Below are 25,421 nucleotides of genomic sequence, written 5' to 3'. Positions count from 1 at the left end.
CAGCTATTCCCCTTCTCGGTCTATTCCCTAAAGACCTAAAAAGAGCATGCTACAGGGACACTGCTACATCGATGTTCATAGCAGCACAATTCACAATAGCAAGACTGTGGAACCAATCTAGATGCCCTTCAATAGACGAATGGATAAAAAAAAAATGTGGCATTTATACACAATGGAGTACTACTCTGCATTAAAAAATCATAGAATTTGCAGGGAAATGGATGGCATTAGAACAGATTATGCTAAGTGAAGCTAGCCAATCCCTAAAAAACAAATGCCAAATGTTTTCTTTGATATAAGGAGAGTAACTAAGAACAGAGTTGGGAGGAAGAGCATGAGAAGAAGATTAACATTAAACAGGGGTGAGAGGTGGGAGGGAAAAGGAAAGAGAAGGTAAATTGCATGGAAATGGAAGGAGACCCTCATGGTTATACAAAATTACATACAAGAGGAAGTGAGGGGAAAGGGGAAAAAAAAAAAACAAGGGGGAGAAATGAATTACAGTAGATGGGGTAGAGAGAGAAGATGGGAGGGGAGGGGAGGGGATAGGGGATAGTAGAGGATAGGAAAGGCAGCAGAATACAACAGACACTAGTATAGCAATATGTAAAACAGTGGATGTGTAACTGATATGATGCTGCAATCTGTATACGGGGTAAAAATGGGAGTTCATATCCCACTTGAATCAAAGTGTGAAATATGATATGTCAAGAACTATGTAATGTTTTGAACAACCAACAATAAAAATTAAAGGATAAATTAATTAATTAATTAATTAATTAATTAATTAATTAAAGGTCCATCAACATCTAAAAACATTTAAAAAAAGAGAGAAACTTTTTGTCCTCCATTACCTAGATTAATTATTAAGAGTTTGTGAATTTCCTTTCCTTTGCTTTGCCTTTGTGGTAAAGTGTGCATATTCCTGCTTTGCACCATAAGAATGTTTGGTATCTTCCATTATATTTATTTTTATTTTTAAAAATAATTTCTTAAATATTTTTTTATTTAGAATATAGAAAGAAAAAATAGAGAAGAAAATTGGCTAATGAGTTCTCTCTCTATCCTTGTACATATGTTTATATATATTTATTATATGTATGTAACCATTATATAATATGTTATACATATAAGTAAATATGCATACTCTATCCGCATACACATATGCATACTTTATGTGATACATAAACATGTATGTGTACATGTTTTTATGAGCAAACATATTTGTACATGTATATTTATATTTATACATATATGTGTATATATGCATGCATGTCTGTCATCTATTTACTCTTCCCATTTTTCTATGCATATAGTGTCAGAGTTTTATGATACAAAAAAAGAAGAATGATTTTTACTTTGAATATAATTTCCTTACAATCATTATCATAATATTAATGGTAGTCAGGTCCATGGGGAAAATTATTTCTTTGTTTCACAAGAATAATGTCAGAAATAACTGAACAGGAATCCAGATGGGTTGAACAGATCAGCAGCTGAGTAGCCAAACAGTGTTTATTACCTGAAGGTGGCAAAGAACAGTTGTGTTTTCAGAGAGAGGTTATTCTTCCAAGGTAGTGCTTTAAATTTACCCCTCGGAAAACTGGCACAGAGATACTGTTGTAAACAAGACGCACTCAGGGGTCATCCCACAGGGATTCCCCTGTATGGAGGCCCTATAAGGATTTCCATCCCACAGAAGCATTTTATCAGTGCATCCACCCACACATGCTTTAACAGTGTGCACGGCCCACATTTCAAAACAAGCAGAGTTAACATTCTTGACTCTGGGCCCAAATGTGGGTGCTCACCATGAGCTCATGCCTTCCTTTGGGGGCTGGCATTTGTGGAGCTTTTGTTATCATGGGCTAATTGGTCCAAGAAGATCTTGAGGGACATGTGCTAGACACCATGCATAGACTGCAAGATTTAAAATGTTTATGATTGTATTCTGAGCCTTTTGGGGGTGGGTGCTCTAAGTTTGGTAATAACTTTAGGGAAATAGGTTTATTTGTATTCAGAGGCTGCCTTAATATTATCTGGCTGAATGATTCCTGCAGACAGACCACTGTCACTTCCTGAGTAAAAGGAGAAAAGAATACCTAATTTAAATACCTCCCTGGGATTTTAGTGGTTATTACAGAGGTAATGGACATAAAGTATTTAGTAAATGGCAAACACTATAAAAATCCTGGCTTTCAAAAATGCTACATAAGGGACTGGGGATGTGGCTCAAGCGGTAGTGCGCTCGCCTGGCATGCAGGCGGCCCGGGTTCGATCCTCAGCACCACATACCAACAAAGATGTTGTGTCCACCGAGAACTAAAAAATAAATATTAAAAAATTCTCTCTCTCTCTCTCTCTCTTTCTCTTTCTCTCTCTCTCTCTCCTCTCTCACTCTCTCTTAAAAAAAAAAGAAAAAAGAAAAATGCTACATAAGAAGGGGAAGGACTGTATTTTATTTACCCTTATTTTCCAAGAGCACTGAACAACACCAGGCATATCAAAGGCATTTAATTATGTTTTATTGAGTGGATGGTTTCAATCCCTGTTAGAGCTCGGTCCACAACAGGCCACAGCTACTGATGGTTATCCAGTCTTATGACTGAATTTGTTCTCTATGCTGCCTTGAGTCTTGCTTCTTCACACACAAATGGCAGTAATGACACCACTTGTCCCAGCCATCGACTTCACATGACAGTTGTAAGGCTGAGATGAGATAATGCCTGTGAAAGTATTCTGTAAAACCTAAACCATTACAGAAAGACTTGCTAGTTTTAAGTCATTCTGCTTGCTGGGATTTTTTTTTTTTTTGTAAGTACATGATCTCTAAATTCCTTTTTAACTTTGAGTATAGTTCAGTTTTTTAAAAGCATTTATAAATGTCTCTTTAGCCCTCTTTTGAAAGATGGGCTCAACAGGTAAACACCATATTTAAGGATGGTACACACACCAAAAAGAGATTGTCTTGCCAGAGTCTTTGCAATATACAGATCTTGGCTCTCAGCCACATCCCGTCCTGCCAGAAATTGGGTCTTTTATGATTTCCTGATGAGAAGTACCTAAACAACAAGGCACAAATTTGTGAATGTGTGTGGTGACTCCTTCAGCCACAGCTGTCTCTCATGGGCTCAAACTAACCATAGAAAAGCAAATAAGAATTCAACATTCTCTTCTCTCCCACCTACACATGTACATTATGAATGCTAGTAAACATCTTATCTCATCAGTTTTAATCAGGCACCTGATACTCCAAACTAAAAGCCCAGCAGGTCTGCTGGTCATCTGTAACTCAGGGGTACACCTCAGGGTCTTTGAAACTCAAGAAGCAAAGAGGAAAAGGAAATCATTTTGAACTCTCCTGGGACCTATCTGAACATAAGGATTGGTTCTTATTGATCTGCTTATTACCAGCAACTCCCCGCCCGTTGACTAGCACAGAGAGGAGCCCTCAAGAAATATTTATGTTGCTTTTATTAATCATCCATTAAGTAAATGAGTGTTAAATAGCCCTGCGAGCAAATGATACCAGAAACCCATTAGAAATCTGGGTCTTGTCACAACATCCTCCATGGCCAGTTAGTTATTTGCAATGAGCAATCAAACAAATGCATCAGAATAAGAAACCAAGAGCTAAAGGTCAATTTATTTGGAAGATTCAGCTCATGTTATCATCTTTAAACTATTACGTCAATAAATATTTATTTTATGCCTAGCAAGTGTTAAATTTAACAAATTCTAAGCTTACTGTGGATTTAAAAATCACATAAAAATCTACCTTAGATGTTCACAAATTTGTGGCCCTTTGACACAAGCAAGAACTTCATGTTATACATTTGTCAACAAATTCTCTCCATATTTTCTTCTTATTTTTCTTACCCTTGATATTTATTCTGATTACTATTTTCCTCATTTATTCTACTTATGTTCTTACAATTTTAAAAAAGAATAGCAAAGATGTTTACCCTCTTAATTACTTTTATGTATATGGTTCAGTAGTGTTAAGTATATTCATATTGTCATGCAACAGATCTCCAGAAGTGTTTCATATTACAAAACTGAAACTCTTTTAAACTACCAATAAATTACCAGTCTCCATCACCCATGATCCTTATAACTCTGCTTGTGTATTTTTAATCTTACAAGTACTTTATAAACTACATTAACATGAAAAGTATTGTTGGAAGCTCTTTCTACACCAAATGAGTAACTATAATTTAATTATTCACAAACATATCTGCAAACTACCTCAATATATTCTCTCAACCTCAAGCTAAAATCATCCCTGATTCAAATTACCTTAGGCTGGCTCCTAAAATATCCTGCAGCTGATCTTCCACTGTAGTGGCACCCCCTTTCTCCACAGAAAATCTTAACTGGGCTTCTCCAGAAATCTTCACCATGGCTGATTTTAGGAATCTCAGCAAAAGAGTCTCTACAAAAGAGTTCAATGAAGATAAACTTCCTATTTTCGTGTTGCCATATTTTACTTGGCTGCTAGCCTGGAAGAAATCAGCATTCCAGGTGCTGGCCACCCCCTTAGTACTTTTTCACAAACATGTATCCAGTATGGTAGTTTGTAGAAATGTATGAACAAGGCCTCTGGCCTTGAGATCCAGCTTCACAGAGATGTCTACATTTCTAAGATAAGAGAAGTTACCAATTGGGCTTCATGGTAACAGCTGGCAAGGGGAGAAGTGGCTCTCCCCTTCTCAGGTGTTGTCTTTGAAGGATTAACTTGCCCAAAACAATGAAAGAAAAAGCTGTTTTTATGTGAACTTCTACAGACTACAAACTCCTGAGTCCCTCCCCTTACGTGCTTGGGTAGAAAATTCTGAAATTACCTGAACTCGGGGTTCAGAGGATTGACTGATTACAGCAAAAGCTGTGCCCTCTGAGCCTGGCTGCAGCCAAATAAAACTGTTTCCTGTTATCTTCGGTGCCTTGCCTTGTCTGTCCCTACAATACCACCACAACTCATTCAGAGATTAAAAATGATGAAGAGGAAATTGGAGTATAAAGGGACAACAAGGGTAAACAATTATGGTGAAAACATTTCACATGTGTACATTTCACAAAATCAAATGACAATGTAAAACTAAGATACCCAGAATCTTGGAAGGGATTGTGTAAATTTTGACTTTTAAATTTTTAGGTTCACGGTAAATCTGCTTTCTGAAAGGAGCCTTGGGGAAAACCCATTCGTGGGTTTTAAAAACAAAGCAATTCCTGATATGATACACTGAGGCAGACACAGCATCACTTTTGTGATCTTTCTACCAAAAGAATATAACTAAACCTGTAACCATGAGGAAATATTAGTCAAACCAAAACTAAGGTATATTTCAAAACCACTGGCCTGTACTCTTCAAAAATATCTGTGTCATGAAATGTCATGAAACATAGACTCGAGGACTGTCCCTAAGTAAATGAGACTAAAGAAACAGACCGACTGCAGGCAAAACATCCAGGATTTTCTCTTCCTATAAAGACCTTACAGGGACAACAGACAAATCTGTGGAAGTCCTATAGAGGAGATATTTTATGGATGTTAATTTCCTGATTTTATGATTAAACTGTGATGATGTAAGATATTTCCTCACATTCAGAAATACACACTGAAACATTTAGAGCAAAGGTACATCACATCTGCAACTGACAAATGGTTCAGGAAAAAAAAATCTGGGCAACTCCAAATAAGGACTTCCTGTTTTTCCCTATTTATCTCCCACTCACATGGGCTTCTAGCAAAGGAGGGGTGGGAGTGAGGAGCAGCCCACACACAGCTGTTCAGGGATGTCTGGTAAAGAAGCCCACCCACATTGCTTTTGAATACTGGGTGTGACTTAGAGGGTATCAGGTTTGTCTATTAGAGAAACTGCCAACCTCTTCCCTACCCAATTGGCCTCTGTTTCCTTGAGTGTCCTCCAAATAGAAAAGTGTCCTTTTCCTTGGGACATGCCCCCGAAGCATCTTTCTTCTCAGTAGATTCTAAGACATTAGTTTAACTATACATTTTTCCATATGATGTATTCCAGGACCTGAAAGAAGGTGGAGGTGAAAGCAGAAGAAGCAGATGACTAAGTTTACACTGAATTTGCTTTTTCATTGAATTTTTTTTAAAAAAAGAAAAGGCCACCATCCAGTATACTTAATTTCTCGGTCTAGCTTTACTACTATGTGTAGACTGTAGCAAATATTAGATCACTAATTTGGAAGGATAGTAGGATCCCACCTAAAGCAGAGCTTTGTTTTCCACTTTTATAAAATATTAAGTGGTTAAACTGAAGTTATGTCAGAAAAGTATTAAAAACTAAAAATTATCGAACTCTGCAGTCCTTTCAGTTTGGGCAACATCTAGAGAATTTACTCCACTCCCTTGTGTGGTTCCTATATTGTAAAAGTGGTGCAGGTTTGGATGCCCTGGAGAGAACCAAGGTTCAGTTATCCCGACACAAAGGAGTTCACTTCTCTGATCATGCAGAGATCATACAGTCACTGAGTGCCAAAGCTGTAGGGAAGGTGCAAGGTCAACTGCTTTCAGCCTTTCTGATGGCATCTGTCCTTTTCTATCACCCTATATCTATTGCCCTCTCTTTGGTTGGTTAACAGAACCTCCGTCTATTTCCTTTTCAAAACTCTTTGTTCCATCTTGGTAGGCTGTTCAGACTTTTCCTGAACAAATATGGTATCTCTCTTCTGGGAATTTGAATCTTACATTGAGAAATTTGAGTTTAAAAAAAAAAAAAAAACCTGTTCAATCTGACTTTACCCTATAGTGGTAGTGAGATTTGCACTGCCTGCACTGCCTGGGATGGTAACCACTAGTTACATGTGGTCAATGTTATTGAAGAACTAAATTTGTATTTTTCTTCAATTTTAATCAATCTAAATGTAAATGGTCACATGAAGTCACTCTACTCATTCCTCTTAATTCAATCTTTAAAACAATCCTGGTTCCAGCCCTTTGTGATACCAAGCTTTCCAACTTTTTCTCTTCCAGTCTGAATTTTCATGTTTCTTTTTTCCTGTTTTAATATTTTTGATTTTACTGAGGCAGTGTCTATTTCCACTATTTATGTCAAAAGAATCTGTATCGATACATACCTCCTTCTTTGAAGATAGAATAAAAAATTTGAAGAGTCTGCTAAGTTCTGCAAGTAAGTTAGGACCAGAGTCCAGATGAACCCAGGTTAACCAACTGCTTTTCAGTATATATGCTTCCTTCTTTAGAGTTGTGTGGCAGAAGTCTTACAGGGAAGGAAATACTACATTTCTAGGAAACTCAGTAGGATCAAGAACAAGTTCTGGGATTTCTTATCACTGAGATCTTAACGCCTTATTGGACTTTGAACTCTGTGGCCATAATTAAGTATCTGAGACCAGGCTGCCAGATTGTTCTTAATTGTAGGTTAAAAAAAAAAAAGGAATTTACATGCTGAACAGCTATAGAAAGAATGGGTCACTGATATAGTTAACACAATTATACACATCTCAAAAGCAAAAGCATCATTAAGCAAAAAAACCTAAACAGCAAAGAATATATACTGTGTGCCTCAATTTATGTGACAGTTTAGCATTGTTTATCCAAAATGGTGGTCACTAGCCACATGTGAACATTTACATTTAGATTGATTAAAATTGAATAAAAATACAAATCTAGTTCCTCAATAACATTGACCACATGTACTAGTGGTTACCATCCCAGGCAATGCAAATATCAAATATAGACTATTTTCTTCTTCACAAATAGTTCTACTGGATAACATGTTACTTGAAAATATGTACTTAAATTATAATGACAAAAAAAGGCAAGACAGTGATTGCCTAAGGACCTCAGTGAGGGAGGATGGACTGCAAAGGAGTCTGGGGGGTAATAGAAATATTCCATATCTTGATTATGATGGTAGATAATGTTGTATGATGTATCAAAACTCCTTAAATTAAGCACTTTAAATCAGTGATTTTTCTTTTTTAAAAAAATTTTTTGTAGTTGTAGATGGACAGAATGCCTTTATTTTATTTGTTTATTTTTATGTAGTGCTAAGGATCAAACCCACTGCTTCACACATGCTAGGCAAGTGCTCTGCCACTGAGATACAGCCCCAGCCCAAATGGATGAATTTTATTATATACAAACTGTGTATCATAAGGCTAAATCTAAAAAGTCAAGTGTTTTATGGAAATTAATTTTAATCATCTGTAAAACTTATTGCTAGGTGAATTTTACAAACCTATAAGCAGGTTATTCATCTACTATGTAATATGTTGCTGGTCCTTAGATGAATCAGACAGAAAGCATGGCTTCAAGTTGTTTGTGGTCTAGTACTAAGATGAATCATACTCAAAAATAGCTAGAATCAACGAGGAAAGTTGTAGGATCACTGACCAAACACAAGTGTGGATATGATGATTTCAGACATTACAGGTAGGGATTTCTTTTATCTGGAGGGATGAGGGACATTTTTTCAGTTTTTGAAGGACGTGCATTTGAGGTTTTAAAAATCTTTGGTGGAGAACAAAATATGATTTAAGGCAGGAGATCAACCAGAAAAGTACACAACCTGGAAGAGAGACTGCATAAAATAGAGCAGTAGTGAAACATTTCATGGCTATAAGCGAGAAGAGCTTGCAGTATGAATCTCTCTGAGTGTGGCAGAGTGCACATTCTTAGCTGCTGGAAGTTTAGAGGGAAGAAGCACTGAATCTAGTGTTCCAGACACTAAATGATGCTGCTTCCTTGAGCCCTTTCTCCTTGTCTTTATATAGATCAAACATGTTCACAGACATCCATCACACAGTTCAAAAAGACAATTACCTTCTCCTAGGCTTCTATGTCACAGTCTATTACAACCTCTGCCTAAAAAACTTACAGTCTCAAAAGAGTATCTAACTTGCGTACCAAGAAAATAATTCATACATTTAAGTAGTAACCTGAGTCTCCTGGGGGGAAAAGGATGCAAATAAGAGGCAGTTATGATAATTATAGTATAATTGTCACTTATTTTCCCAGGTTGTGGATGGTTATGTTATATTAGTATGGTGTTGAAATCTAAAGAGTTTGTTATTTTTTTTCTTCCTTAGTCAAAGTAACTCTGCCTATTTATTTCTATTATGTAGTATTAACCACGATTTTTCATAATTACTTATATAAAATTGGTCCTTCTAAGTCAAGTAAATTTAGATTTTTTTATAACAACTATTGATGTTATGGCATATATTTTAAATATTTTAATATGAGTTAAGCTGTCTTTTAAAATAAAAAAAAAAGGGAGGAATATTTGAAAAGTGATTATTTGGGAGTCGACAGTTCTAGATGGTAATTTAGAATGTTTAAAATAGTCCTTTCTGGGCTGGGGATGTGGCTCAAGTGGTAGTGTGCTCGCCTGGCATGTGTGCGGCCCGGGTTCGATCCTCAGCACCACATACCAACAAAGATGTTGTGTCCGCCGATAACAAAAAATAAAAATAAATAAATATTTTTAAAAAATTCTCTCTCTCTCTCTCTCTCTCTCTCTCTCTCTCTCTCTCTCTCTCTCTCTCTCCCCTCTCTCACTCTCTCTTTAAAAAAAATATTAAAAAAAATAGTCCTTTCTTACTTCCTAGAAACTTTGGATTGTATATATCAGACCTGGAAAGATCACTAGACACTGCTACTCCCAAGGGTGGTCCAAGGGCCAGCCATATAGGACTCCTCAGAAGGTGTTAAGAGATGCAGAGCCTCAGGCCCCACCCCAGACCTACTGAACCAGAATCGACACTAACAAGATTTCCAGGTGACTCACAGGCACACTAAAATTTGAGACCTCTGCACTTGAAGCTATCATCTCCCTTGTTTTATAAATGGGAAAACTGATGACCTGTGTGACAGACTCACTTGGCCTGGTCACAGGATATTGATTTTCCTCAATTTAAGAACTTTGTATTCAGGTCATTTGTAATTGCCAATAGGAGGAAAGAAAACCAAGCCCTTTAATTCCAATTAACTATCTAATTAATTAGTAAAATGATCTTCCCTTCAAGTTTCACATTTTGTAGAACAAGCTGTTTGATTTGGCTGGGGCTCAGGCCGGCATGTTTGTGAATTTCACAATTCACAGATGTTAGACACACTTGGCCTAAGTAAAGGAAGAGAATGTCAAGTTTTAAATAGCTTCTCCCTTCCATCCTGGCTGAAGCAACAAATAAAACATCTTTATGAAACACATTTTGAACCAGAATTTCTTATAGGGAAATGTCAAATTTCTTTGCAAATGACTTTAGATTGTCTCACAACGTGGACATCTTCTGATGTCACTAGTTTACAGGTGTCCTATAATTAGAAGACAAATGGAAGATGTGAACTTGCCATGTTAGTAATACTTGGGCATACTTTTTTTTTTTCAGTTCTAGTCTATTCTAATTTAGCTTTTGTATCATATTTCATTCAATTTCCAAATCTACAGAACCAAGATAAGTTTACAACACATATTCCAACAGGAAGGAAGTTATTCTGTATGTATACTTTTCCTGACATTAATTATTAAATGCATGGATGATTTCATGGTTTTATTTCAAAGTAGGTCAAGTCAAAGCAAAACCAAAAATGAAACGGTAAGACAGTGAACTACACTGAAATAAACTAGAACATTTTCATTAGCAGGCAATTTGAAATACTTCTGTTAAGCTTCAAAAAATGTTCTGAAATAAAATATGATTTCCCATTTTAATATCACTTTAAGAAAATTATTATATATACATGTATTGGTGTGTTTGAGGTAGAATATTTAAATAGATCAGTGAAAATTGTTTTATTTTATTGGAGGCAGGCAAAATTTCTAAAGAGATATGAATGGATCTCTCTCTCTCTCTCTCTCTCTCTCTCTCTCTCTCTCTCTCTCTCTCTCTCTCTCTCGGTTGAGACTGAAGAGTGCGTTCTAGGTTAAATATAATCAAGGAATTTCCCTGTCTTTGCTATTTGAGATTGTGACCACAACAGGCGGTTGGCAGAAAGGAAGGCTGAAGGGGGGAGGAGGGGAAGAGATTTAAAAAGAAAAAAACACTTCCCTAAGCAGCCCTGCAAAACATTTTAGCCCTAGACGCAGTCACAGAAGTCCTCAAATCAAGTCAGAATCCAGATACAAGGGAATGATATTTAGCTGGAGTGAGGTGGACACTCCTCAGCTCAGTTCTATCACAAAAGTCCAGGCTGCTGAAATTAAACTCTGATGCCATTCATGCCGACATCCAATCAGGAGAGAGAGCAGAAGTTCAGAGATGCCTCCAAGTTGCCAACAAGTGTGGCTACCATACATCAAGGACTCTAAAGCCGTGATAGAAGGGGAAGAACAACTTTAGAGAGGATGCCCATCTGGTAAGAATCAACTGTTTATGATGTTTTAGTCACTCGATGGATTTCATTGGCTAAAACGAAGAAATGCTCCGCCTCTTTGCAAATATGTGTGAAGGGGGGAAGTGTCTAAACTTCTATGTCTGATGGCATTTGACCCTATTGCTTTTAGCCTTCTGGCTAAATATCTATATATACACAGGTATATGTGTATATTTTATATAGTTGCTCTCCGTTGGTTGATATCAAGGAGAGTTGAAGGAAATGAATTTTGAAACTTCACGGTGTGCCACCCTACAGTACTGCCCCGACCCTTACATCCAGCGGTGAGTTTAAATGTGACATAACTTCTATCAAAACTTAATTTCAGTGCCTTGTGTATTATGAGTGTTTTTGCTGTGTACAAAGAGGAACCCCTCCTTGTTTGGTCTGCACAGTGATATTATTTTGGATTTTATGTAAACTTAAAATGATCTGTGGGCATCTTTTCTAAATTTGTCATTTAGTTTTATCTCCAGATCTACAAAATGACAAAGTTTGAAAACAATTCATTTTTTTAAAATTATCATACCACTTTAAGATGTTTAAAATATATTATTTGCCTTGCCCAGCACCCACCCACTCAATAAAATGAAATTGCACTGGACAGGGATATAATAATCTATGAATAATCTTCAAGTCAAAATAAATACCTAATAGTTTTGATTTATATATTAAAAACAGATAAATAGCCATTGTTATACAAAACAGACTGTGGCTTGTCATTTTAGCTTTAAGTAATATTTTCTTTTTGATTTGTTTCATAACAAACATCATCTTTCAACATGTTTGACTTTTAAAACCTGTAATTATACTGAATCTTATTTGTGTTTGTACTAATACTTGCCTAGTACTGAGAGGAAATATTATTGATAGTGCACAATTGTGTGTGTGTGTGTGTGTGTGTGTGTGTGTAAGAGAGAGAGAAAGGGAGAGGGAGAGAGTGTGTTTCAAATTAGAGTTTGCTATTTTTAAACTGGTAAATGAAATCTGAACAGTGTTTTTCCAGTCATAAAGTTATGGGAAATATTCAAGTCATATGGAGCAGTGTGATGTTGTTAATTTAACAGCATGAGATTTGATGCTGGAATTTCGTACTTTATTTTAAAGACGAATGAGAAAGATCCTCTGAGTGTTAAAAACGGCAGGGTTAGAAAGGGGTTAACTTGACATTTGCCACCTGTGCCTATTGGAGCCTCTACTAGAAGTGGCATCGAATGGCTCTGGACAGGACTTAGTTACGGCATATTATGAAAGATGTGTGATCTGCTTTCATTAATATGATGTGCCACCGTGTAGAACACTGATATGGACTATGCAGACTTTGTTTCTCCTTGTGAGGTTTCTGTTGGGATGTGTGAGAAAGTGGAAGAGGCAGAATAAGGCAGAAAGGTAAATGGAATGGCACAAACAGGAAGAAGAGGGAGAAAAAGGAAAAAGTACCTGGTCTCCCAGACTCAACTGGGAAATGTGAATGGTGACATGATTCCTGCCTTGCTCTCTGTGGGCCACAAACAGAATGACAGCACAAACGAATCACCCTGCAGTTAATCTTCTGAGATGACTTGAACATTAGATTTAGTTATAGATGGGTTGATTAAAAAAGCAAAACACCCCAAATTTTCTATTTCTCAGAGATTTTTTTTCATCTCAAAATTATCAACTTCATTGTTCATCTTTCAAAATAATATTTCTAAGAACATAATTTTGATGAAACATCAACCCCTTAATGTTTCCCTTGAAGACATCTTTCCTAAAGTAGGTACCTGGACCTCTAGCAGCTTTAGAAGACATTTTCTTCTACTGACTAGCACCTCACACTTCAAATCTGCACATGTCTTTATAGAGACATTTCTAGTGATTATCAAGAGAAGCTGATAAATATAAATAAATAAGGACATGGCTTTTCATATTGCCCTGACAATTTGTGAGTTCATGGAATAAATATTGTCTTAGTTTTTAACTTACTATAAAATTCTAAGGAGTAATAGAATTTTAAAGTACTTTTAAATTTTCCTAGAATACCCTGAGCTTCCATCAGGGTGAATGTCATTTTGGGGGAAAGGTCATGAACATGTGGCGATCTCTGAGATTGCAGTTCAGAATGGTCAGGGAACATTTATTTGCATAATAAATTGTTTTAGGCTAAAATATGTACTTCTAATTTGTGATGAAAACTGTATCATCAAATAAAGAGGAGAAATATTTGTTACTAAGCATCTGCTGTGTGTAAGGCACTGCAAGTACAAGATGAATAAGATGTGTATAAAGTTCATTTATGTAACTCTAAAGAATTATGTTTAATGTAAGATATTTTCTTCAAGTATTTTAACTATTTTGTCAAATAGTTTAAGGACTGAATTGTTATTATTATCCATCCCCCTTGAATAAATAATGAATAAATGAAATATCACTATAAAAAATTTAGATACTATGTATTGTCAAAGTAAGTATCATACAATATTCTCTTTGATGCTCAATAAGTGAATGATTTTGAGTTGGTTTTTCTAAGCAGACAACCCTTACAGTTCTCAGTTTACAAAATCTATTTTAAGAAAGACCAAATTTAATCATTCCATAATCATAGTCATCTACATACTTAAATTTGTCTTTCCTGACCTTGTCTTTAGAAAGAAGTCATGAAAGAATTTCTTAAAAAAAGAAAGGGCGGATATCTTGATATTTTTAACAATAAGCTACCTTAATTCATGAATTTCCTTTTATCACAAAATAGCATAAAAACATGTTATTATTGTTAATTATGGAATATTAATGCCATTTCAAAAAATCCAGTTTTAATACACATTTAATCTAATGTGTATGCTAATTATTCTCTCAGTTAAATGAGATTTCCCCCTGTTTTTTTTTTCTTTCCACCTGAACATATTAATATATATTATACATTTAATTATGCTCAGGATTGAGTCCATTTACTTAGGTCTTTGCAAAAACTTTTCTGAAAATCAAAAAGGCAATCAAAACTATGGTGATTATTAGATGTTATCATATGATTACTAACTTAATTTTCACAATAATATCAAAACATGGATGAAATTATGCAATATCAGTAAGTAAACAGTGGATTAGTTACCATTTCCTTATACACAAAAACTGTACACAGTGAGTTCGTTTTGTTTTATTTTGTTTAATTATGTGAATTCTCAAAATGAATCTAAAATTCAGCAGATTTTGGAGCTAAATCTTTATTAATTTACTTTTGGGGATATTATTTTGATCTTTTTGTTTTTGCAAACTTGAGTTTTTAGAATTTCCATCTAGTTTGTAAAAACAGATTATTTGAACCAAGTATTTCTGAGACAGATTAAATTCTTTCCAAATATCTTTTCAAAAACTAAATCAGTTGAAATGACAAGGATGAATTAAGATTAAACTTTGAAATAATGTGATAACCAAGGTATAAGAATAAAGTAAAAGGAAACACCATTACAATTTGATCTACTCCTAAAATATTTTGTATTATTTTTCACAGTCACCCTTTACTTAAAAGCAGCAACAAACTGATAAAGTACTCTACGAGTTAGAAGAGTTTCTTGTGTGAATTACTTATTTGCTGTGAATTTTGTGCTTTGCTAAAGGCCATCTTGATTAATTGTGTTTCTAAATGCATCCTGAAAGGCAGCAATGTGCAGTGAATTGTAGTTTCTAATAAAATAACATGCAGGCAGATGTAGCTCTGTGTTAGGTGTCCTCCACACACCCTCCACATCTACCTGCATCCTTCTTTGTATTCTGTGTCCAGCAAGCTGACATCTAAAGATTGCATTAAACATTTCCTCTTTCCTCCCATTTCCTGTTGAGTTCAACAAATGGCAAAATGAAGTTGGGATACCCATTTCCCGGAATGACTTCCTATTGGGTTATCTGTTAAAGACTGTAGATCCTGTCAAGGGTCCTTGTCACAGTTTGGGTCTCTTGACTTGGAGCAACTACTCCCCACTTCCCTTTCCTACGATCTCAGGGTCAGTAGCCATTTCTAGCCACTGCTAATTCTAGAGAGCCACGTCATATCCCTTACCTTTAATATCCTTTTTATCTGCCAGGATCATTGCAAGACAAACAAAAAGTTTGCCCTTATAGTGGTTTATGTGCTTTATTTAAGACTTTCTAAATAATTGAGATAGCATATACGAATATAATTTCTAATGTGAGATAAATGTTAAATTCCTCTAGTTCAATGTGAAAACCAGGTATTATCTATCACCATGATGATCAGATTTCTCTATCTGAAGGGAAGAAATGAGCCACCATGTACAATCTGTATGTTTTTATTTAGTACTTGAAATGAACCAAGGCTGAGCACAGGAAGAATATTAGATATTTCTTTCAGTAAATGAATATAGTTATGCTCTATCTGCAGGGTCTAACATATCCATTAGTCTTAAGCAGAAAAAAAAAAGTGCTTCAAACTTCAATTTGCACAAGAAAAAATATTTCAAAATACCTTTATGACCAACTGTAGTTAACTAATACTACAATGCTATTCTAATCCTGTGTGCTGCTGCCAACCTTCACATGCATTTTATCTCAGAGAAAAAGGAATGGTAGCAGAGTATGCACAGAACTTGTCAAAGATCTGGATTGTGGTCTTAACTCCACTATTAACTGCTTAGATGACCTTCATGAAATCACTTAAGCTATCTAAACCAAAGTTGCTCATAAGTTAAGTAGGGATAATCTCTGATCTGCCATTCATAACAAGAACCTCGAGAATTAAACAAACCAATGCAACTAAGAAATGCAACTATGAAAATCTTAGTGTATTGCTCAGTTCCACTGTCTGTTAATGGGCTGAGGCTTCGTTCCCACAAATAATTGTTACCTCATATAAGCATATCTTGAGTTCCACTATTCTGTTTATCAACTTTAAATTAAGAACAAAGATCATCTTGGCTTGTCTCTCTTAATTCTTAAACTTCAGAATTAGGAAATCTGAATCCCAGAGGAGTTCAGTGAGTTGCCAAAGATCACCCAGCAACATACTACCAAAATCGGGGTGAGAATTTAAATCTCTTGACTCCAGTTTAATGTTATGTCTACCATAGAACAGAAAATGTTATTTGATTTGTGTAAAATTTTACAGTGAACAAAATGTTTCCCTGTGGATTACATACCTGATGTACCTGGGATGTGAGCAAGTGTGGTGTGCAGAATAATGGCCTAGAAAAACAGCGTCATTTTAATGCCAGGAACAATATAGCAGAGGAGAATTAAGGCTATTGATGAAATTTAGGCTAAAAATCAACTGACATTAGAATAGGTAGATTAATTTAGATTATTCCTGTGGGCATAGTACAGTCATAAGATTCTTTAAAAGTAGGAGGTAGAAGTAGGAGGTAGAAGAATCCAAGCTATGTGGTGTGAAAAAGAGACTTTACAAACAATTGTTGGCTTTTGGAGATGGAAGGGAGTCATGAGCCAAGAAAGATGGGCAGCCTCTAAAAGTTAGAAAAGGCAAAGAAACAGATTTCCCCCTATATCCTCCAAAGGGAACACAGCCCTGTTATCCCCATGATTTCAGCTCATTGAACCTGCACAGGCTTCTGACCTGCAGAGCTGTAAGATAATACATTAGTGTCGGTTTAAGCCATTAAGTTTGTAATAATCTTGTTATGAGGGCCAAACTTCATAGATACCAACTTCATAGATAGAGAAACCAAAACTAGGCCTTGTTGGTTTAATAAACTACTTCATGAATTTATTACTATTTTTATGGTGTGACCTGGGGAAGATTGAAGATACAAATAAGATACATTCCTAGACGTCAGGAAATGCAAAGTAAAATTAACTTGTGTAGAACTAAATCAAAATGCAAGGAAGTTAGGAGGACTCCAGAGAAGCCATCTGAGGATAGCAGGTGCAAGCGCCTGCTGTCCAAGCAGCAAATTGGAAGAGTGACTTTTGTTAGTAAATTTTGTTAAAGCTCTTCAAACTGTTTTATGAGGAGATATTATATTTGACTGTTTGACGATACCTCTAATATTTGGGAGCCCAAATTTTGATTTTGGAAGCATAGGGATACACTTCTTATGTGGTCAGATATGAAGACAGATGTTATATCAAGTCTTTGAGACAATGATTTCATAAATTATGTTGGATCCTTGGAATTACACTGCAAACAAACACAAAAATATTTTTGATTGGAGTAATTATCAGACCACACTTGGAGAAAGAACTCAGTCCTTCTTATGCTGTAAGATTTAGTTTGAGATTGATGTCTTCCTCCAAAGAAAATGGAGACCAAGGGAAGAAATGCAAAATCAGTGTTTTAAGCAGGCACTCTGGATGATTTGCTTGTTTGTACACCCAATTTTGAAAACCACTACCTACACTGAGACAGGCTCCCAGGCCTCAACAGAAGCTCATAAAAAGGTACCTGGAGATAATGTATAACAGAGACACATGTCTTCTCAAAGAGAGACTTCATGTTCTCACTTCACTTAAAAGCCAAATGGGTTGTCAGATTAAAGTGGCAATTTTCAATCTCTATTTTAGGACAAGAAAGCCAAGTTTCTGATTAGCTGTTTTGAAGCTCAAATTTGTCCTGACAGGGTTTCTATCTCCTTTAAAGAATTCACCAAGGACTAGTCCTCAAGCAACAAGTGATGGATGGATAAAGCACTGTAATTATGATCAAAGTCCAAAGTCTCCATTCTATGTAATTATGCACTTCCCAGCCTCTGAAAGTCACTTTGTTCCATTTAAGATAGGATGAGAAATGGGCATGAGTGATGTGTATTTATTGGTTAGACAGGGTTTTAGAAATGACAGTTATTAACATTTCTTTTTTTCCTTAAGCCATAATATTTGGGAGATAATTTAAATGGAGAAAATTAATTGTCACTCCATTCTAATCCTTATTCTTATTGTCTGCTTTCCATTCTCCACTTATATCTGACTCTCTTACTATGAATTAGACTCTTTGAAGAATAGAATGAAATGATTAAGGTTAACAGCAGAAATGCAAGGGCTCCAAATCTCTTGCTACTTTCAAATTCCCATTACCTTTTCCTTTTGTTTCAAATGAGCAAGCATAATCTGTCACATTGGACAGCAAACACCTATTCTCAAATTCCATTAACTTAGGCAGTTTCTCATAATTAAGGGTAAAACCAGCCTCATAATAATATTAAGACTGAGAAAGTCTTTGGAGTCAAAAGACAGAATGAAAGCTGGTGTGATAATTTAATCAGCCACATGCTTACCTAGAGTAGCTTCATAATGTAAGCTTTTTCTTTACTATAGATGTTGGCATAAATTGGAATAAATAACAACACATACAAATTCATGACAGGAAGAACACTTTGATAGAGACTCTTGCTTTTGAGGTTATGTAGATTAATCTCTCAAATTTATTGATTATATTTAACATAACTACCTGGAACATCCTGACATTTCATTGAGGTAGTCATTATTTAAAGCTTCCTTAAAAATATCAAACTTTAAATATTTTATTTTAAATTAATAATTAGATTTTTTCCTTTTTAATATTTTTCTTTCTGGCTCAGTTAAACTTCTATTTTTATGCTTGAATTTAATGGCATCATTTACTTCTTAACTACATAAATAATTAGAGTATATATTCATTAGAGCTTTCAGTGAGGAAACCTGCTTTCTTCAAATTTTTCCATAATACTGCATCTGCCTGTAAATAAAGAATGCTAATAAGATGTATGGTTGCATTTTATTGTTCTTTTTTGAATACTTTTGTCATCTTGGACAATGAATGAAGTTTCTACTTGACAGGATTTTTCCAACAAAATTATGAGCAATCAAAAAAGATCTAGTTACAATGAGCTTTTTCTAGTTACTTAATTGATGCTATCTGATATGATAAATCTTTGTACCTGCCTAAGCTGTGTTTTAGTTTTCTGTAGAGGCTAATGTGACTTTGATTGAATTCTTCACTAAAACTTGACAATTAATGCATGACTTATTTTCTAGTTAGTGTGGAGTGCACACGGGTCACCCTAGATGTTCGCACTGGAAGTTTCTGCAGTTTCACATTGAGGGACAGGGAGGGATGGGGCTCCCCCTCTCAGGGGTTGCCCCTCCTCTAGGGGGATGGGGCTCCCTCTCATATATGCTCATTGGGAGAAGCATGCAGTGTCACCCTGCCTATGACTGCTTTGCTGGCCTTTCTGTGGGACATGTGAGGTCCCAGCTTATCTTCCTACATAAAACTCAAATACGGTTTTACCTCTAAGTCTTAAATCCTTCAGAGGAATGAATTAAAAAGCTTGGTTTTTTTCTTAATACTGTCTATTCTCCCTGCCTTCCTTTTTATTTCTTTATTTCTTTCTCTGAAGCTCTGCATTTCTTTGCTTCTTGGTAATACAGAAGATTCCTGAAAAAGCTCAAAATATCACAGAGTACTTTTTAAAAAAAATCAGATCAAGCTCTGCTTTGCAAAATCGAAATAGCCCAATTTGGAAAACAAAGTAAGATATTGTAACAATAATGTACCAAAAATAAAAAACAAATAAACTGGGTTTGGTGGCATAAAGATGTAATTCCAGCTTCTCTGGAGACTGAGGCAGGAAGATTGCAAGTATCTGAGACCAGTCCAGGCAAATCTTAAAAAATAAAAATTAAATAGAAGGGCTGGTATGTATTTTAGTGGTAGAGTGCTTGCCTAGCAAGTGAAGGCCCTGGATTGAAACACAAGTACCACAAAAAATAAAATCACATAAAATTTTAAAAATAAATAAATTAAAGCATATATACAGCTGATAAAAATATTTGCCTTTTTGACGTTACAGGAATGAATTTTTTAGTACCTGAGTTATTAAGTAAATTTTAAAGAAGATTTGTATGTTAGTTAATATTTAAATAAACTGATAAACATTGTCTGCTTGGTGAGACAAGGGGAGATAGGAAAAGGGAAACAAGAATGCCCTGAATAGTTCAACTTCACTGCAGAGTACAAACTATTCAATAATGTTAAACAAAGATTTATGAAGTGATAGATGGTGAATATAGGAAAAGAAATTTAAAAATTTGAAGTTTTTAAGTATTTGTTTTTTTCTGTAGTAAATCTGGTTCCAGAATTGTCTGAATTAAGTATGAGGTAAAGGAAGATCTTTGAATCCCAGGTGGAAACATAAGTATCAGAGCACTTTATGTATTCTTAGATGAAACATATTCAGATAAAAATCTGCATAACTCAATGTTAATTATATCTCAATATGTATTTTTTAGACAATTATATATTTTAATAATCATGGAAGCCAATGAGGAAAAATCTAGTACAACAGTTGTTCATGTCTCCTTCTAGGTCCAAAAATTTTTTCTACCGAGAAGTTATAATCATAAACAATTTTATTGTATTATTCATTATAAAATATTATAATAAGCATTTTCCAGTTGTCATGTGTGTTTACATTTATCATACCAGTCACAGCATCAGGATCTTATCATATCAATGCAACTTCATATATTTATTATTTTCTTTATTTAGAACATTATAGTTGGTTGCAATTTTTATTATAAATTAAAAATCTTATGCAATCAACTTTCTTTTCAGTTATTTCCTTGCTTGTACAAAGGAACAAATATTTGAGGAAAGTAACTCAAGCATGTTCAACCCATACAAGTTGCTATGCAATTTACCTGAGAATATAATGTTTTAGCTAATTAGTAGCTATGGTTTGCAGATGAGGGAAATGGTGCTCAGAGATAACTAACTTTACCAAGGTGACCTAACTAGTAAGTGGATAACTTCCTTGTACTTTCATTCTCACCCTAGTTTGGCCTATCTGATCCAAAATTTTGTTGCTTCCTCTGTGACATACTGTCGCCTGAAAAGGGACAGCATTGGCTAGTAAAAGGGTAAAGGCTTGAAAGTTACTGGAAAATATTACTATTTAAATGAGTGAGCCCATATATTTTGGCAAAGAGTTCCAGTTTGGATATTATTATTTTTTAAATTTTGTTAATTTAATAAAAGTAAAATGACATATGGTTCAAAATATTTTTTTAATTAACTAGGGCAACTACAAAAACCACAATTACTAATTATAAAATACCTCAATTTGGGATTCTATATTTTTAGAAAGTGGGGATGAGAACTGAATAGCTAAAAATATGGTGTTTTTTGAATTCTGAATTTGTGCTCTGCATAGACTTCACATTTACTCCTTAAACCACTTCAGGTGTGGTTACTGGTATTATCTGCTGCTAATCAAGAGACAGGATGTGTGGTGGGGCCAGTATTCCTATTTTCACCCTAGTGAATGTTAGACCTCCTAGCTTAATCTATTTTCTCATGTATAGATGAGCACAATAATAGTATTACCTAACTGATCAGTTTGCTTTGAGAATTAAATGAGTTAATTTTAGAAATAGCTAAAGAAAATATCTAAATATTAAACCTTATATATAAATGTTAGCACTTATTATCCTAATTGTATTGATGAAGAAATTGAGGCACCCAGAGGCTATGAAATTTACCCAGGGTAGCATAGCTAGACACTGGTGAAAACACACAGGGACCTGATTTCTCCTACATTTTTATTTTTATGGTCAGTGCCTTGACTCTTCGGAAATTGTAGGTAGGAATGATTTTAATGATTTTTATGATTTTGAAGCATAACACTTATGACAGGGACCCTAAAAATGAATAATTTAACTTTCTAGAGAAATGGTCTGAATCTAAAGAAGGCATGTGTTTCCAACCATCATTCTTACCATTTATGTAACCCCAGAGAGGATCGTTTTTTTCTACCTGGAAAGTAAACATTTCCAATAGAATAATGAGCACCTTGCTTCAACCTTGAGGACTTGAATTTGCTCAGTTTGGAAACTTAGGGATGATTATTTCAAAAGCTACCCTTTAACTATTTTTTTTTACTTCATATTTTTGCTCCCTCACCTGTAGATATTTCACAAATCTCCTTTACTAATCTCTGTTATTGAAATTTGCTGACTTACATAGAGCCCTTTGAGCCTACTCTCAATCCTTTCGGATTAATCCTACCTACATTTTTATTCTGTGTCCCCTTTCTTGATATGATATCTTTCTCCCAGTGTGGTAATTTGACTCACCACTAGTTTAACAAACTTTTCTTTCCATCTTCATCCTTTTTTCCTTTCATTTGTTTGCCTGCCCATCTTCTCTGGAAGCTGTTTTCTCTCTGAAAATACTTGTTGCCCCTCACCCCTCAGTAGAGGCCAGGACTTCTGCAAGTTCTCCTTTTCATTCAGGAGGTCAAGAGAAGAAATGAGCATATTTCTTGGCCAATGCTACTGTTTTCAGATCATCCTTTACCTCTTCACTCAACAATCTCATGTTCTCTGAGATCTCTGCATCCAAATGATTCTCTGAACTTGATGACAGTGTGCTGACCTTTGGAAAACCCTCCTCTGTTAGGTGGCTAAGTTTCCCTCTTTATTGTGGCTTCTGCTGACTCTGGGAACTTTATTTTCCTTTGACAACCATCCCATAATATTTTCTAAAGTTCTGCTTCTTCAGCTTGAGGAGCTCCCATTTCCTCTCCATTTGAGTCACCAACCCACACAACCTTCCAGTCCTCGATCTCACCATCTTACACTTTCCTATCTATCACTATCTCTTGTCCCCTCCATCTCTCTCCCATCTTGCATCAACCCTCTTCCCTCTGAATACCTTCACCAGCTTCCCAATGGAAACTCCGTCTCTTCTTCAACACTTATCTTAATTTATTTATTTCTATTTTATAATGTATTTTGTGCATTTTTACTTATAAGTTTTTATTCACCTTTACCACTCAAAATGAAACACAGGGAATAATGCAAAACTGGGGGCCCACATCAATACTACTAAGTGAGAGTCTGCATTTTAACAAGGAAATGCAAAGTGAATCGTGAATTTGATCAGCTTGAGAAATAGCACTCGAGCCTACTGGTTCCCAAGGTGGGATCCTAAGAACATAGCAGAGGGGGCACCCAGGAATATGTTAGAAATGCAAATTCTCAGACCCATCTGAGTCCTGATGAATAAAAAATCTGAAGCTATGGCCTAGCCAATCTGTATTTTAATATACACCCTGAAGTTTGAGGCATCCTAAAGTTTGAGAAATTTACTATATATTTGATAATGGAATGTTTTGTATGGATATTTCCTGTAGGCATAGAGGAGGTATTTTTAGATTCATAGTAATCAAATAGGTGAATAGATGAATGAATGGATCAATGAAGTTTTCATTTATCTTAACAAATAAGGTATTCTTTTCTTTCTCTAGTAACCATAGAGTTTTATTTATGTTTCTTTTATGTTATGTATATTTACTGACTTCAGTGACTAATTGATTAATTATTTCTGAATATATACTTATCTCACATTGAGCCTTTCACATATAAGTAGGAATTCATTAAGTGTTCAATTCGATTGAAATGATTTTATTCTGTAATTTTATACACACACACATACACACACACACAAACACACACCCCTTTTTGTCCCATGACACATTGTTTCAGATCAAGTGAAACACCAAGTAGGAAATATAAGAAAGGTGGGAACCTGAGCTGGAATTTGTCTCCTCATAACAACACTGAAAGTGAGGAAGTGAATGAATCTGGATTGAGTTAGAGATGGTTTCTGAAACTTTTAAGGCGTGTGATGCAGCATTGTTGGAAGCTTAGGCCACCTTGGGTCATAAATGGGCTTCCTCATCACAAAGCAGTGCCAGAATTGATTGCCATTGACCAAAGAATGTCATTTAGTTTCAACCAGCTGAAACCCTGACATGAAATTGCCAGGCTAGGTAACCAATTTTACTCAACCTCTCATGGATCCCTTTCATTGAATAGGAACAGAATGTAAATAATATTTTCTAGCATTTTGTCAGCTTCAATAACTCCCAACAGCCCTGCAATAGATACCAATATTCTTTTTTTTTTTTTAAGAGAGAGTGAGGGGGGGGAGAGAGAGAGAGAGAGAGAATTTTTAATATTTATTTTTTAGTTCTCGGCGGACACAACATCTTTGTTGGTATGTGGTGCTGAGGATCGAACTCGGGCAGCACGCATGCCAGGCGAGCGCGCTACCGCTTGAGCCACATCCCCAGCCCCGATACCAATATTCTTTATCAGTTTGCAGGTGGATAGCGTGTAACACACAATGAGGAGAGTCAATATAACCCAGACTGTAACATAAATTTAAAAAGGAGCCCATGAGCCCCTTCAGTTTAGGATCTTAGACTATGATTTTACTTTTGTTCTAGACTTTTTCTTACTGACTCCTGCCCTAAAAAGTAGGTCTTTACTGAAGTACCAAGAGTTTCTAAAAATTTGAATATCTGAGCTAAGACAATAACTTGCTCTTTATTTAAATTCCCTGGTGAAGAGTTCACTAAAATCATTAAATATGGTTTATATGTTAGTAGCCTTTCTTAGAGATGGCCCAACTCAACAAATTTTCTTGTGCTGCCCTCTTTAGTCACACAGTACAATCTAGATTGTCAATAGTGGATCAATTTATTGCACTTTCTTGTAAAACAAGTTCTGCACGGCTTCTTCTTAGGGATCATGGTGTCTTTTAGGAAGCCTGTCATCCTCTTTTATTCTTATTTTTTTTTTTATTTATCTCTTTCTGCAAGGTACAGTGGCTTGATCATTGTATATTTTTCAGTCATCCTAGAAAGGCTTATGCTAAGTAAAGGATTATTGTTAAAAATTTAAAAGAAGAAAGAAAAGAAAAAGAGGCCTCAAATTTGCATCTCCTTACTTGCTATAGTGCTTTCTAAGAATAGAAAAGTCAGTAATAAAATCATGAGTTTCAAAACAAGTGGACTAAAAAGTATGCATTTATTTTTAAAGATACTGCTATTTATTTCATTTGCCTCGGAAACACAGCTTCTTTGAAAAAAGTAGGTATTAGGGCACCTTATGAGTTCAATCAGATTTCATAATTAGGAAGCTCAAATATTTTTTCATGGAAAGAGTAAACAAACTAATTTCAAAAAAAAATTTTACAGTAATATTTGTTAAAAGTATGTTATCGTAATCACCTACTCCAACAGAAATGTGTGTTAGCCAGTTTTTTCATCACTGT

The 25,421-nt window shown here is 35.3% G+C and overlaps 1 protein-coding gene across 8 annotated transcripts in view; it reads left to right on the top strand.

Annotated features, from left to right (window-relative positions):
* Positions 1-11,042: 11,042 nt before the first annotated feature.
* Positions 11,043-25,421, top strand: part of TP63 (tumor protein p63) — a 233,155-nt gene continuing 218,776 nt past the window's right edge. For 5 of the 8 annotated variants that reach the window (XM_081301287.1, XM_081301286.1, XM_081301288.1 and 2 more), the window contains exon 1: positions 11,360-11,655. In XM_081301287.1, the coding sequence (XP_081157413.1) occupies positions 11,594-11,655 (62 nt within the window). In that variant the 5' untranslated portion in view covers positions 11,360-11,593. The other 3 variants (XM_081301290.1, XM_081301292.1, XM_081301289.1) reach the window with 2 other exon arrangements.

The sequence above is a fragment of the Spermophilus citellus genome, assembly GCF_964194105.1.
Source record: "Spermophilus citellus genome assembly, chromosome: 7".
In the NCBI taxonomy this organism is placed as follows: domain Eukaryota; kingdom Metazoa; phylum Chordata; class Mammalia; order Rodentia; family Sciuridae; genus Spermophilus; species Spermophilus citellus.
This window is presented reverse-complemented; position numbering and strand designations above follow the sequence as displayed.